At 29.8% G+C, this 16,467-nt stretch overlaps 1 protein-coding gene across 1 annotated transcript in view; it reads right to left on the reverse strand.

Moving 5' to 3' along the window:
* sptbn1 (spectrin, beta, non-erythrocytic 1) overlaps nt 1-14,416 on the reverse strand; it is a 47,235-nt gene extending 32,819 nt beyond the window's left edge. Inside the window, exons 1-10 of the mRNA XM_073825922.1 lie at nt 14,248-14,416; nt 12,288-12,379; nt 12,130-12,210; nt 11,932-12,047; nt 11,725-11,837; nt 10,037-10,224; nt 9,838-9,955; nt 6,592-6,750; nt 3,181-3,483; nt 2,943-3,096 (exon numbers count right to left, since the gene is read on the reverse strand). Coding sequence (XP_073682023.1) covers nt 2,943-3,096; nt 3,181-3,483; nt 6,592-6,750; nt 9,838-9,955; nt 10,037-10,224; nt 11,725-11,837; nt 11,932-12,047; nt 12,130-12,210; nt 12,288-12,379; nt 14,248-14,400 — 1,477 coding nt within the window. The 5' untranslated portion in view covers nt 14,401-14,416. The remainder of the gene's footprint in view (nt 1-2,942; nt 3,097-3,180; nt 3,484-6,591; nt 6,751-9,837; nt 9,956-10,036; nt 10,225-11,724; nt 11,838-11,931; nt 12,048-12,129; nt 12,211-12,287; nt 12,380-14,247) is intronic.
* Nucleotides 14,417-16,467: the final 2,051 nt, after the last annotated feature.

The following is a 16,467-nucleotide window of genomic DNA, read 5'->3' on the forward strand; positions in this document are numbered from 1 at the left end:
TTAAAGCAGCAAAAACAATAGACAGATACACTGTAAAAAAAAATTTTTTTTTTTTTTTTACATAAATTAATAAAACATATCACTGGAGTTTGTTGTATGAAAATACTCTTTCAGTCCATTTCAAAATAAATTTTTTGTTTAATGCTGTTTTTTTGTACCCTGGAAATCCAGAGGTCTCGCGAGAGCACAATTTGAATTCGAGCAATGATGCACGTTACTGCATTATGTAAGCAGTTCTGGGAACCAATCAAATCGGTGTATCTGATGTAGCCAGAGGCGAGCTAAGCTGATGACGACAGCGCTGCGACGTCTGGAATTATTTAGTAAACTTTGAAACAGTGTTGTTTTTGACAACCATCTTAGATTTAGTCTTAGTCTTAGTCTTTTGGACTAAAATGCTTATTAGTTTTAGTCAAATTTTAGTCACTTCTATATGTGATAGTTTTAGTCAAATTTTAGTCGACGAAAAGTCAAAAAGGTTTTAGTCTAGTTTGAGTCAAAAAAGGAGAAAAAGTAGTCTTTTAACAAATTAATGTAGGTCAGTAAGTATTTTGCTGTTGGGTAGTGTCACTTGTAAGTTCTGAAAATAGCAGATCTATAGTTCAACACAATGTGAGCTTCCGGATCGACTATTTTCACCAATAATTACAATAATGAAGGAATGTTTTAAAACATAAAAGACAAACAAGGATGGAATGCTAAAATGGCTTGCCATACTAGTATGGCAAAGAGTATTTAATGCTAAAATGGCTTGCCATAGCGGCAGATACGTTTTAGGTTTTAATTGGCATGCACAATAAGCGGAAATGTCATGCATTTTAAACGTCTGACGGACCACCCACTAACATTTTCGTCTATTCTCGTCTCGTCAACGAAAACTCACACACGTCTCGTCATGTTTTAGTCATCAACGAGCCATTTTTATCTAGTCATCGTATCGTTATCGTCATGAAAAAAAGTGGCGTCAACGAAATGATTTCGTCATCGTCATCGAAAACAGCACTGCTTTGAAAGATGGCTACAGATGAACACCAGTTGTTTGAAACGGCTTTGGCCGCTACAATGAACGAGTTAGACTTGGCTTTTCATATAAAAGAGGAACAGAAAACCGCGCTCGAATCGTTCCTTTGCAAGAAGGACGTTTTTGCTGTTTTGCCGACTGGATACGGCAAGAGTTTAATCCATCAGTTAGCTCCGCTCCGCTTGTGATTGGTCCTGGCGTTATCCAATTGCGTGCAGTCAGAGTTTCAAATGCATGCTTGGTGCCGCCCCTCGAGTTAGGCCCTTTTCATTGCTCGATGCCAGACCCTTAATCTTAATAGATTAGGGTCTGGATTTTTCCAAGCTAGTTTTTTGTATAGTTTACTTGCAATTTCTGAGTAAAAATGGTTTTCTACATCATTTTTTTTCAGTGCAGAGTTTAAAGAGAAGGAAATAGGGAAACAGATGGAGACAACAGTTGGTTAAAGACACTTTTGACCTGAAGTTCTGTTATCATTCTGCACAAGGTGGTTCACTATTGTTATATACAGTGAGCTTGAAATATATAATTGTATATGAAACCTATTAGAAATGGGAACAATTTTATATATTAACATATAAATGTAGACCATAGAATTATGTATGTGTTATGCATTTTTGGGGCATATATGTCAAGTACATGTATATGCATCCTAAAACCAAATGTAATACCATAAATAAAAACCATCATATAGATATTATTGCCTTATAGATAACATATATGGCATATCACTTTTGGTATAGACCAGTGACATATAAATAAGTCATATATTACATTTCTGTGTGGGATGTTTATGTCAGGCACTGTTTTTATTGTTAACTAAAATTAAAATTGAAACTAAAACAATTACAAATTGTTTTTGTTAATTGAAATAAAGCTGAAATGAAATAGAAAAATTAGACATGAATATTTAAATGAAAATTAGATTCGTGCTTCGCAACTAACTGAAGTAAGTTTAAGTACTAAAATTACTAAAACTGAAACAATAGATAAATTAATTAACAATGACAAATGCAGATAGGTAAATTCATAATAAATATTAAAATATCAATAAACTATGTTTTTAAAGATAGATAGCTAAAATCAAACTTAAAACTGCTTCAAGCTTTTACAACTCATTTAAACTTAAAAACTACATCAAACTTAAAACGCCTTCAAACCTTGAATTTTTAAAAGTAACTCAAACTTAAAACTACTTTAATCTTAGAACTGCTTCAAACTTTGAAGCTTTTAAACTAAATCAAACTTAACACTGCTTCACGCCTTTAAACTACTTTAAACTTAAAACTGCTTTAAAATTCAGGTTTTAAAAAATACTTCAAATTTAAAACAGCTTTAAATAAAAAAAATATATACATCAAATTGAATTTTTAAAACCAATTCAAACTTAAAACTACTTTAAATTTAGAACTGCTTCAAACCTCAAACCTTCTTAAACTTAAATCATACTTAAAACTGCGTCAAGCTTTTAAACTACTAAACTTATAACTGCTTAAAACACTGCTAATAATAATAATATAAATGTTAAGATAGACAGAATTTAATACAAAATATTAATAAAAACTATAGTAATATATAAACGCTGATTTCAGGTACTAATCTTGGAACTCAGAAACGTAAACAATTATATTTTATATACTGTATGTGTGCACACAAATAAAAAAATGCCCTGCAGCTCATATGAGGTTTCGACTTCATTTATAGCATAACCAGAGAAATTTATATTCACTATAAAAGTGTTCATGACTTTTCCATGACTGTTAAAATTTATTACATTTCCTTGACTTTCCTGGCCTGCAAATCACAGTTAAAACTCCCTGTTATTTCCAGGTTCTCCATAAACGTGGGAACCTTGCAAAAACCAATCTGATGGAATAAAGAACACGGATTTAAAAAGTGGCAAACAGAGAGCTCTTCTTACCCTCCTCATCCACGGCGAACTTCTGTGCGTTGGCGTTGACGGCTTTGACGCGGTCGGCCTGTATGCCGATGTCAGCCTCCACCAGAGCGTGTTTCTGCAGCAGATCTTCCACTCCCAACAAATGCTTCCCGTAATCCTGAGACAGCAGCAGCATCTGTGGAAAACCAGACACATCATATCAGGACATAAAACTTGAGACCTGCTCCCACTCCCTCCTCCATCCTCCATCCTCCCTTACCTTCATCTCGTCCATCCAGTCCATGATGTAGAGCATCTCCTGGAAGACGCGCTGCAGGCCGAGGTTCATTTCCAGCCGCTGTCTGCGAGCTTTCAGGAGCTCCAGCAGATACTCCCACAGACGCAACACGTTGTCTTTGCGTGCGGCGATGCGCTTGATGTCGTGGTAGTTCTCCGTCTCCAGCTCTCTGGCCACGGCTACCACCGCCTGCACGCGCTCCTCGTACGCCGCGATGTCTGTCTCGATGGCTTCGTGTTTTTTGGTAGCTGCCTCGACCGCCTGGAGGTCGAATCCGAAATTATCCTGCAAAAAAGAAGTGGGAACGTTAGTATGGAAAATAAATAGGAAATTCATGTTGCATATGTTGCACATGGGTCATTGACGTATATTATTAAATTTAAAATACAAAAAAATAATCATATCTCAATCATATAATCAAGTGTTTAAACATTAAGAAAGGTGTGTACGCATAAATTTATATTCAAATTTTAAGTTAAGTGATTTTAGTGTTTTTTTCATCTAGATTAATTGGTCCTAGCCTTAAAAATGTCATGTGGTGCGACCATGATTTATATTAAAATTAATTAATTTCCTTAACATGCAATTTTTTTTTTTTTTTTAGATATTTTCAGTAATTAAAGTATGTAATTTCAGTTTTTGTAAATAACGATCCCTGTAATGATTCCTGTAAATTATATAAAGCATAATTATACTTTGCTTGGCAGTGAAATCCAAGAGGTCCTCGCTGCAGGCTGCAGCGCGATGACGTAGATGGATCAGGTCCAATACGTACTGGACGTTTTTTTTTTTTTTTTTTTTTTTTGCCAAGGTACAAAGCACAAAAGTACAAAAATGTCAGCATTATACATGTATATAATACAATAATAAAAAAAAAATAATAAAATAAATACAAAAAACTTTTAACAATACAAATTAAAAAGATGAAACAAGTTGACAGTTTAAGATTTTTGGATAATGAAATAGTTTGGATATTCTGTTGAACCTTTTTTTTTTTTAATAATAAATAAAGGATTTTGTTGAGTGAATTTGCAGTGGTAAATATTACATTTTGCAAGTTGTAATAGGATAATGATAAAATATTCGTTAATTTTATCTTTTTTTGATACTGGACGTTGTTAGGCGTGTGCGCGGTGGTTTGTTTTGCCAGTTCAACGTGTTGGGAAATCGGGCATTTTGTCCCGCGTCAGCATTTATTCAACAGTTAATAACGCTCAACATTCAAAAGGTAAATATTATTCAGCCAATAAAGTGTAGGTCTATGTATTTCATAGAAAATTGTGTGTACTATATAAATTACAAAGGTTTAATTGGCATCTTTATTTCAATTATTATTTATTATTATTATTACAATTATTGTATTAATTATTTCCGCGACCCGAATATCATTACAAATATTTTTGGATGAGTGGTAACCGCATCACTGATGGCTATACTCATTTTTCTACAGTGATCTACATTGATCAAAAAATCAAAATACTGAGAAAATCACCTTTAAAGTTGTCCAAATTAGGTTCTTAACAATGCATATTACTAATCAAAAATGACATTTTGATATATTTACAGTAGGAATTTTACAAAAAATCTTCATAGACATGATCTTTACTTAATATCCTAATGATTTTTGGTATAAAAGAAAAATCAAAAATTTTGACCCATGCAATGTATTTTTGGCTATTGCTACAAATATACCCCAGCGACTTAAGACTGGTTTTGTGGTCCAGGGTCACATATAAAAAAAAAAAACACAATTAACAAACTAAAATAGCATGCTTTAAATTTTTAAACTTTAAACTTAAAACTGCTTTAAAATTCAAGTTTTTAAAAATATAAAAAAACCTCAAAAATTACAAACGCTCATTTAGTGTATTTGTTTTCATATAATAATAATAAAATTTAAAACATTGCTGATAATAATAATATAAATGTATAAGTAATAATTCATAATAAATATTAAAATATAAATAAACTGTTTTGATAGATAGATAGATAGATAGATAGATAGATAGATAGATAGATAGATAGATAGATAGATAGATAGATAGATAGATAGATGAAATGACCCAAACTACATAATCTATTCCAAATAATACTAAAATAAAGTATTTTATGCATATAAACCATTAATTAATTATAAAAGCACAAAAACGCCCAGTCTGGGACATGTATCTATAATGGTTATAAAAGAGAGTTAAAAACCTGCTTAATGTTTCCATGGGTCTTTGGAAAATTGGTACATGACGCAAAGTCCTATCTTTGAATGGATTTCAACATAAAAGTCACAAAACAGTAGTTTCTTGATGGTTGCACCACATAATATTTCATAAAATGGAAATCATCATCATCATCATCATAAATCTAAATGCTTAAACAAGATTACAAAACACTGGAAAACATGCCAAATAGTGCAGAAAATTAATCTGAATAAATTAAGGGTCATTTCAAATATCAATATCAAATGTGACCCTGGACCACAAAACCAGTCATAAGGTTAAATTTGACAAAAGTGATTTGACAATGAGATCATATGAAAGCTCAATAAATAAGCTTTCTATTGATGTATGGTTTGTTAGGATAGGACAATATTTGGCCGAGATACATCTATTTGAAATCTGAGGATGCAAAAAAATCAAAAAGACTGAGAAAATCACCTTTAAAGTTGTCCAAATTAGGTTCTTAACAATGCATATTACAAATCAAAAATTACATTTTGATATGTTTACAGTAGGAATTTTACAAAAAATCTTCATGGAACATGAACTTTACTTAATTTCTTAATGATTTTTGGCATAAAAGAAAAATCTAAAATTTTGACCCATGCAATGTATTTTTGGCTATTGCTACAAATATACCCCAGCGACTTAAGACTGGTTTTGTGGTCCAGGGTCACAAATATCAAAGATCAAATATTCAAATAGGGTCATTTCAAAACTTGTTTCCAAAACAAGTTATGGCCAGGCGGTCACACCATATGATATTTAGGCACTTTGAATAACAGAAAAATGACAAGTAACTGTTTTTTGAAAAGTTAAAATGAGTACATACATGACTGAAAGGTACTTCATATTTATGGCATCTTTTTTTTACAAATTTAAACCAATTTTTAACTGAAAAAAAAAAAAAATGCACAGAAAATGTAGGCGTCGTATCACCCTAATATAATGTATATAAATATTACTAAAAATTAAAAATAAGTAATAACAATATTTTAAGTGAACTGCGAATGTATAAAATATAAAAATAGTGCACAGCAACTGTTTTGTGTCATTCTGATCTTTGACCACCAGGGGTCACAAACTAGCATCAAATGATGGCTGAGATAGAACACCACAATGCAGTGCTGGCTGCAGCACATGTGTGTTTGTTTATACAGCAAAGGCAGTGCAAATGAACCTGGGAAACGAGGCGCTGGTTCTCGCTCAGCCAGGTCTCCCTCATGGCAGCCTTGCGGTCGAAGCGTCTGGCGAGCTGCTCCAGCTTCTCCTGTCGAATCAGTTCGGTCCTCAGCGCCAGCTCACGCTCGTGCTCAGCCTTCTCCAGACGCTCCCACGCCTGCGACAAAACCACAGCTTCAGCACATCACATTCACTGCTCAGATTCAAGAGATTTTAATGATGCATTTCACATTATATAATACAAAATCTAACCCATACAATTCAGTGATGGTACCAGTTTTGCCCTTAAAAATGCACCCAAGTAAGCAAAATATCAAGGTAATACCATGGTATTTATTTGTAAGTAAGATAACCTCTCATTCAACATATTGAATGAGAGGTTATCTAATGAATAAATTAATAATAAATAATAAAAAGTAAATAAACTCTTTAAAAATATATTATAAATAAATTGTGTACAAAATATTATAAAATAATGTAAATATATAACTATAAAATCTAATATAATACACACATTTATAAAAAAATTGTAATAATTTAATTACAAAAACAAAATTGCTGTGATTGTACTATGGTTTTACCCTTACAAAAAAATCACCAAAATAAGCAAATACAATAATAATTGTATTTATTTGTAATTTATTTGTCAAACCTAGCAAGTTAAAATTAAAATCCAATGAACTGAAAAAATAGGTAATCTAATAAAGTAATAATAAATCATAATAAGTAAATAAAATGTAAACAGTTCATAAAAATATATTTTTACATATTATAAATTAATCTAATATAATAAATAAATTATAATAAATAAAAATACTGCGATTGTACCATAGTTTTATCCTTACAAAATACACCAAAATAAGCAAAAATTAAAATAAATAAATAAAGCAACTCAGACTAAAAAACTAAAATACATTTACAATAAATAATAAAATGTGAAAAAATGGCTTTTAAAATATATAAAAATAAATTGAGCGTATAACAAAAAAAAATTGTGTATGTATGTATATAGTATTTGTTTTAAAAGTTACTGTTTGTACTATAGTTTTTCCCTTACAAAATACACCAAAATAAGCAAAATACCAAGGTAATACCATGGTATTTTTTTGTAAGTGGATAAATAAACAATCCTAGCCAGTAAAAAAAAAAATCCAATGTACTGAAAAATAGATGAATTATTAATAAATAATAAAAAGTAAATGAATAATAATTAATAAATAATAAAAAGTAAATAGACTATTTTTTTATTATTAATAAATTGTGTGTCTGTGTGTATATATATAAAATACTAAATAATAAATAATGTAAATGTATAAAAATAAAATCTAATCTAATAAATTTCTAATAAATAAGGTAATAAGGCAATACCATGGTATTTATCTACACGTAAATAAATAATAACGAATCCTAGTTTATTCTAAGCAACTTAGACTAAGAACAAGAATTTGTAGTTGATAAATACATTTATGATTAATAATAAAATGTAAATAAATGTTGTTTTTATATTTATTAATATATATATATATATATATATATATATTTTTTTTTTTTTATATATGAATAAATATGTTTAATTTCATTATGTCATTACAAAACATACTGTGGTTTTAACTAGGGGTGGGAATCTTCAGGCACTTCACGATCCGATCCGATTCCGATTCTGGGAGTCACGATCCGATTCCAAAACGATTCTTGATCTACATTTTTTCCCCAATTAATTCTTCTGCTGTGCAAATACAACTTTACAATTTTAAAAACATGTAAAATTGCAGTTTCTATGCTTTTTGTTTATAGTTGGAATCTCTGTAAAAGTAGGTGTGTCAATCTTCACTGGTTTCAAGATTCAATTTAATTTAATTACTGTTTTCATTAACAACTAAATATCACGATGGTCACATTCTCAATTTTCAATAGCACTGCACATGGCTACATTTTCATATTTGTTTTATATCAAATTTAATTTGGGCCAACTTTACTTTATTTTTTAAATTATGTAAGCAAGGTACTTTTTAAAACAATTACTTATTTAAAATAAGTTTTCTTCAGGTATCCGAAAGTTTACAGACAATAGTTTTTCTTTTTTCCTTGGCATTACTGCCATTTTATTATTGCTGATGAGATCATAGAAAGGGGACTTTAAGAGGCTGCATTCAAACTAATGCACAGGTATGCTGAGTGCTAAAACCACCAGTAATACCAAAAATAATAATATCTTTACATTATTTAGACACCAATAAAATCAGAGACGAAATCATATTTTAATATTTCCTCTTTTTCCTGTTTATTATTATTTTTAAAAAACATATATCCATTTTATATAGGCTATTTTTTTCTGTGGACTTTAAACTTTTGAATTGTTGAGAAATTATGAAAATATACATATTATATATAATATACAAAAATACAATACATTTTTGGCAATCAGGATCTGGCAGCAACAGCGCGTTTTTCCGCTTGGGCGAGCGCTTCGCGGACAGCTTACCCCACGAATGAAATCACGCGCACGCCAGCAAAACAGAATGCGCATTCATTCTGAGGAGTCAAGGAAGATGCGGAGAATCTGCTTGCCCAGAAGATTCAAATAAGAAATTCATTTATAAGCATGTTTATATTATTTAACACGTGAACGCATTCTCTCTGACAGCCTGGATATTCAGAGCATTAGCAGCTTACTGTATATGGACGGAACGCCACTGATGCACATCTATTTCAATATATCAGATGTTTTGTCCTGCTCTGAAAACATAACTGACTGTATGTACAGTTTCGTTTGAAACTATTCCAAAATGCAAGGGCATTTAACCGCGTCCGCAATCGAGCTTTAGGACGAACAAACACAAAGCGCACGTGAGTCTGTCAGTGCAACAGTTTCTTGCGTTCCAGACGGCAGAAATGAACGCATATCTGAAGTAAAACACGGCGGATGGAAGCACACTGTCAAGCAATGCGCACGTGTCTCACAGTGCAGATTCTGTGCGCTGTAGCCAGCCGCGTCTCTAGCGCGTACACGTGCCATATGCAGAAAAAAAAAAAAAGCTCAGAATCGATTCTGAAATATTAGGAATCGATTCAGAATCGTTGAAGAGAGAATCGCGATGCATCGATGCATCGATTTTTTCTCCCACCCCTAGTTTTAACTGGATAAATGATGAGTTCTAGGCAGTTCAAAGCAACTCAGACTAAAAAACACAACATGCATCTCCTAAATGAAAATCTACCGTAGTAAAAATGAGGTAATTGTCACCTTGTTGATATCTGAGATGAGTTTTCCCTCTCGTGGCATGTAGACTTTCTGGTTATTGGCCCTCATCTTGCTCTGGATGGTGAACAGAAGCACTTCCAGGTTGCCTTTCTCAGTGAATCTGTGCAGGAAGAGTTGAAAATGAAATTCAGATCATTTCAGTTGTAGTATAATGTGTTGTGTTTTTCCGGCAGACACTCACTTTGGTGGTTTCTCTACTGTCCGGTAAGTGTTGAAGGCCTGCAGCTGCTGCTGGACTCCAACCAGAGAGTTGGCAAACTTGCGGTTGTTGAGGATGATGATGGTTTGCTCGATCCACTCCAGCAGATCAGACGCCAGAGATTCATATTTCTCGATCATCTTTTCGGTCTCGATGGCGTTGTCGAGCACCTAGTGAAGACCAATAGAGTTTAATGTCAGTTGCATTTGCTAAAGGAAATAAGACTGATTTACCAATATTTTACAGCATTTTCTGTTGACTGCGCATAAGAATCACCACACAACATGGTATAATGTGGCTAGAAATGGTTAGAAATATGCAATGAAGACTAAACGTATCACAGTTCAGAATGTAAACAGATGTAAGACAAATTAAAGATTTTATTTACTTATAATTAACTTATTATTAAAATATAATTAAAAAATAATAATTTATTTAAATATAAAAATACTGAGCATGCATAAGACTATAATAATCAGTTAATAAACAGATTTAGGACTCTAAGATTTGCAGTTCAAGCATGTAATTATTTAAAGGAGGAGGCCATTTCTAATATTTACATCTCAAACAGGGATTTATGTATTTTTTATTTATTTATTAATTTTTTTTAAATATTTAAACTTGCTGTTCTTACAAAACTGATAAACAAATAAATAAATAAATAGGAATGAATTTCAAACAGGAAAACTGATAGATAAATAAATAAATAAATAAATAAATAAATATGAATAATCTCTCAAATAGGAATTTATTTATTTATCAGTTTTCAAAGAAACTTAGTTTTTTAAATATTCCAATTGAAATAACTAAATAAACAAACATTTTATAAACAAATGAATAAATAACATAAATGAGAAATTATTCCTATTTATTTACTTATAAAATCTTTATTTTAATAGGAATATTTAAAAAACAAAGTTTTTTTGAAAACTGATAAATAAATAAATAGGAATGAATTTCTCAAATAGGAATTCATTTAATTTATAAAATCTTTATTTATTTGAATTAAAAGGAATATTTAAAAAAAAACTATGTTTCTTTGAAATTGATAGATAAATAAATAAATAAATAAACAAACAAACCAACAGGAATTAATTACTCAAACAGGAATTTATTTATTTATAAAATAGTTATTTATTTATTTTAATAGGAATATTTAACAAACTACGTTTCTTTGATAACTGATAAATAAATAAATAAATAAATAAATAGGAATAATTTCTCAAACAGGTTTTTTATTATTTATTTATAAAATAAAAAAATAAAATGTATTTATTTATTTTAATAGGAATATTTAAAAAACTAAGTTTCTTTGAAAACTTAGAAAAACTTAGACAATTTAAAGTAATAGAAACAAAATATTTTCTAAACGAAAAGAAAAATTTGATTTATTATTTTTTTACATGTTTGAAATTGTTTGAAATTTAGATTTGGAATTAATTTATTTAATTACTGATTTATTTACATTTTATTATTTACATTTACATTTTATTTAATGTTTTATTTAATAATTATTTATTTTTTTAAAGGAGCTTACATTTAAACCTACAAACATTCCTTACAGAGCTGATAAATAAGTAGCATGCATAAGCCTAAATTCAGTCTTTAAAATGCTCTTTCATAGAAAACACAGAATTTTCTAGACATTTAGGTGTTTTGAAGACACATACCTTTCCGATACGTTTGCCCTCCACCTTCAGGGCCTTCATCTTGGAGAAATAATGGTAGTACGTGACGACATAAGTGATGACAGACTTCTCATCGGGATGGTCTACGCTGATATCTGCAAAAATACAACAGTGTGTTATTGTTTATTTCATGATGAGTTACAGTGATCTAAAAGCTGTGAGATTAGGATGGAAGATGAGATCTTTTACCTTCTGGATCCAGGAGTTTGGTGAGACCCAGGTGCTGCTCGGCCAGGTTGAAGGCGTTCTGCAGATTGTAGTGAGCGTTGGACTTCTTCAGTTTGTCGAAATCAATCAGGTCTGGCCTGGAAACATAAAAGCATTGAGAATTAAGGATATTAAGTTGGCAAAGCAGACATTTTGATGCAAGTGAATTGAAATTAGTACCTGTGTTTGTGAATGAGGGCGTTGAAAGCCATTCCATCTCGCCAGCTGGTGGTGAAGTTGTGGATGTTGACGTTGGGATAGCTGCGAAACACAAAGCAGAACTGTCAGATATCAAGGACTCGGACACGTTTATGTCTTTATTTTGGACGTTCACCCACCCTGCGGTCTTCATCTGGCACCACAGGAGCAGGGCGTCCTTGGCTGAGCGTTTCTCCTTATTGTCTTCTGTCTCAACGCTGATGTCTTGGATCTGTTACACACAAAATAACAACACAAATGGATATTTGTGCCTTTCTTTGGCCATAATGTGAGAAAAATGAGAACAGTGCTATTAGAGCATGGGTTTTCAAACAACAATAAGGAAAAAAGAGGTAAAAAAATTAAATATAATAAAATTTGGTATATAAACAATTAATAAAATATTCAAATAAATAAAAGATACATATGTGACCCTGGACCACAAAACCAGTCATAAGGTAAAATTTTACAAACCTGAGATGTATACATCATATGAAAGATCAATAAATAAGCTTTCTATTGATGTATGGTTTGTTAGGATAGGACAATATTTGGCCGAGATACATCTAAAATCTGGAATCTGAGGGTGCAAAAAAAATCTAAATACTGAGAAAATCACCTTTAAAGTTGTCCAAATTAAGTTCTTAATGCATATTACTAATCAAAAATTGCATTTTGAAATATTTATAGTAGGAATTTTACACAAAATCTTCATGGAACATGATCTTTACTTAATTTCCTAATGATTTTTGACAAAGAAAAATCTTTCATTTTGACCCATACAATATATTTTTGGCTATTGCTACAAATATACCCCAGCGACTTAAGAATGTTTTTGTGGTCCAGGGTCACATATATAAATAAGAACTCTAACAACATAGTATTATACAGAGTAGGAAAATTATTATAATGTAAAGAAATAGAAACTAAATATTGAATAAATATTTTCTAAATCTAAATTTGATTAAAAAAAAAAAAGTTTTAAAATGTAAACTAATAACTATTTTCTAAAAAATAAACCAAAATTTGCTTAAAAAAAATAAAAATACGTTTAAATAAATAAATAAAATATACATACATCTAAAGTGTTCAAATGTAAAGTAGTAGAAGCTAAATAATGTCTAAACAAAAATAAATTAAAATTTGATTTAAAAATGGTTTAAATAAATAAATATATAAATATTAATACATCTAACCATACAGCATTATAGTAAGACAAAAAGTGTTAGTGTACAGTAATTGAAACTAAACATTTTGTAAATGAAAATGAATCAAAATTTGATTAAATAAAATATATATTTTAAATAAATAAATATATATATAAATACATCTAAACATACAGCATTATAGTAAGACAAAAAGGGTTAAAAGTAATAGAAACTAAATATTTTCTAAATGAAAAAAATTGAAATAAAAAAAGTTTAAATAAATATATATTTATATATTTTCTCTATACAAATAAACAATTTTATATTTTTTAAATGCAATTAAATAAACTAAAATTGCATATGTATATATATATCACATCACATCTAACCATACATAATTATAGTTAGAAGAAAAGTGTTATAATGCAAAGTAATAGAAACTAAATATTTTCTATATAAAAATAAAAAAAAATGTGTTATAATAAATTAGTTTAAATACATAATCAAATATAAAAATATGTGGAAACTTAGTAGGGACAAGTAGACTAGAAACTAAATATTTTCTAGATAAAACACTAAATTAAAATGTGTTATAAAAATATAAATAATAATAATAATATTTTTATTTAAAAAATAAAGATAAAATAGTTTATATAAATATATATACATATATTTAAAAGCAAATAAATTAACAAAAATTTGATAAAAGCAATAAAATGTGAAGTTATAGAAAAAATAATAAATAAATATTAAATTTCCAAAAAAAGTATATCAATATATTTAATAAAATATATATAGAAATATATTGATAAATATTTATAATACAACTTTTTTAAAATAACTTTATTACTAATTATTAACATTATACATGAAAATACGCAGCCAAATTTTAGGATGGACGTCCCTCACATGATGATGACCACATTTGCAGAGTCTAGAAGATGCTGTGTACCTGGAAGCGGAGGATGATGGTCCAGATGAGTCCGAGCGTGAGTCGGTGGTTTCCGTCGACGATATCATGTGAGCCCATGTTCTCCAGATGCACGCGCTGCTCCTTGAGGAACTGCAGGGCCTTGTCCACGTTCTCCAGACAGTGGATTCGCATGCGGCCCTTCGTCGGCTTGGGCTGCCAAGAGATCAGAACATGTGTGAGAATTATACTGCTTTATAACATGCATCTTCATCTGAGCACAGTAAGGGTTAACAGCGATATCCATCGCATGCAGAAAGCAGTAACTGGAGCCGTCAGACTCAGCACAGCGCGAGTTAATGACGCAGTGGCTTTTGTTCCCGTCGCTCCTGCAGACAGGTTCGGTGGCTATTTTTCTTTCTGACACATTTGGGAAGGAAAGAAGGTCTCACAGGAAAAGCTACGTGTCAAATGATATGATATATTAAAGGCCTCCGGAGGGAACGTCCTATTTTTTTAGATTAAGGCCAAGTGAAGACCAGAGTGACCATGCTTCTTCATAATTGTTGAAAATAACTTTGCACGTAGGGATATGCAGGAAACGCATGAAGTTTCCTGGAGCTTTTATGTTTTTAGGTCATGTAGAAATGGGTAAATGAGTAACCGGGTTGTAAAACAGCGTTGTGTTTCGGGTGATGTTTATGACCAGACTTTGAACTGAGGAGCGGCTGCTCTGAACGTCTGGAGAAAGCTGCTGGAAAACTCTGTGTAGACTTGTGTTTGTATGATGGTTAGAAAAATGTAGTAGTTTAATATTTTGTAAAATACACAGCAAAAACTGTAGAAATAAACAAGAAGAAAAAGAAGCGGAAGCAATAATGCTAAATAGATAAATACAAATGTATATCCTTATTTATTTATTTATTCAAATAAATAAAGAAATTTTAAATAATAATAATAATATTTAGAATAATGTATTATTTATTAGAAGCTCTATATATACACATTACTGATATTTTATATAGCAAGTTCGAAAAATAAATATATATTTTTAATAAATTAAAAAAAAAAAAAAAAAAAAAAAAAAATTATATATATATATAAAATGCATTATAAATAAATAAAAAAAAATTTTTTTTATTAACAATAATATTTTGAATATTTATTACATTTTTTGTAAAAAGCTCTATATATATTATAGATATTTTATATAGTAAGTAGTTCCAAAAAATGTTTAATGTTAAAAATAAAATTAGGTTTAAATAGATATAAATAAAACATCTAACAGGACAGTACAATGTCTACGTAAAAAAAACAAATATGTAAGAAAATTAATTTACTAATAAAAAAGTGTTAAAATTAATAACAAAAAGTTCTGATTATGAAATTTTAGCATTTTTAAAAATAAAATTAGGCTTAAATAGATATAAATAAAACATCTAACAGGACAGTACTATGTCTATGTAAAAAATATAAATGAAAAATAAATAATTTAATAAAAAAATGTTAAAATTAATAAGAAAAAGTTATAATTGTGAAATTATATATAAAAAAAAACTGATTCCAATAAACAAATAAATAAATAAATATATAAATAATAAATTTATAAACAGTACTATAGTGAGTAGGAAAATTGTTATAATGCCAAATAATAGAAACTAAATATTTTCTATATAAAACAATAAATAAAAATGTTATAATAAATATTACAGTTAACATTTTTTTATTTTTAAAATTAATAATAAAAAAGTTTATACAAATACATTTATATAAATAAATAATCTATAAGTATGCATAGTAGAAATATTTTTAAATGAAAATAAATGAATCAAAATTTAAGTAAAAAAAAATAATAAAAAAGTTTGAAAAGTATGAAAAAAAGTGTTAAAATGTAAATAGAAACTAAATATTTTGTATTAAAATAAATATTATAAAACATATAAAAATTAATAATACATATACATACATATAATTCTATAACAATCTATTATTTTACACTATATTTGTTTGATTTTTAAATATACATACAATACATTATTGATAACCTGGAGAAAGCTGCTGTGCAATAAAATGGATGAGCTTGAGACCAGGGGTCGGGCGTCCCGTGTCTCTGGAGGATTGGCTATCCCATCATGCTTAGAGAGACGGCTCAATCACCAGCTGATCCTCAGCGGACGAGCTTAAGGTGAAGAGACAGCATTTCACTAATGAGCTGCAGGGCAGCGGGGCACAACGACGGGTGGACATCCATCCTCCCTCTGA

This window comes from Garra rufa, chromosome 20, assembly GCF_049309525.1.
Source record: "Garra rufa chromosome 20, GarRuf1.0, whole genome shotgun sequence".
NCBI lineage: Eukaryota > Metazoa > Chordata > Actinopteri > Cypriniformes > Cyprinidae > Garra > Garra rufa.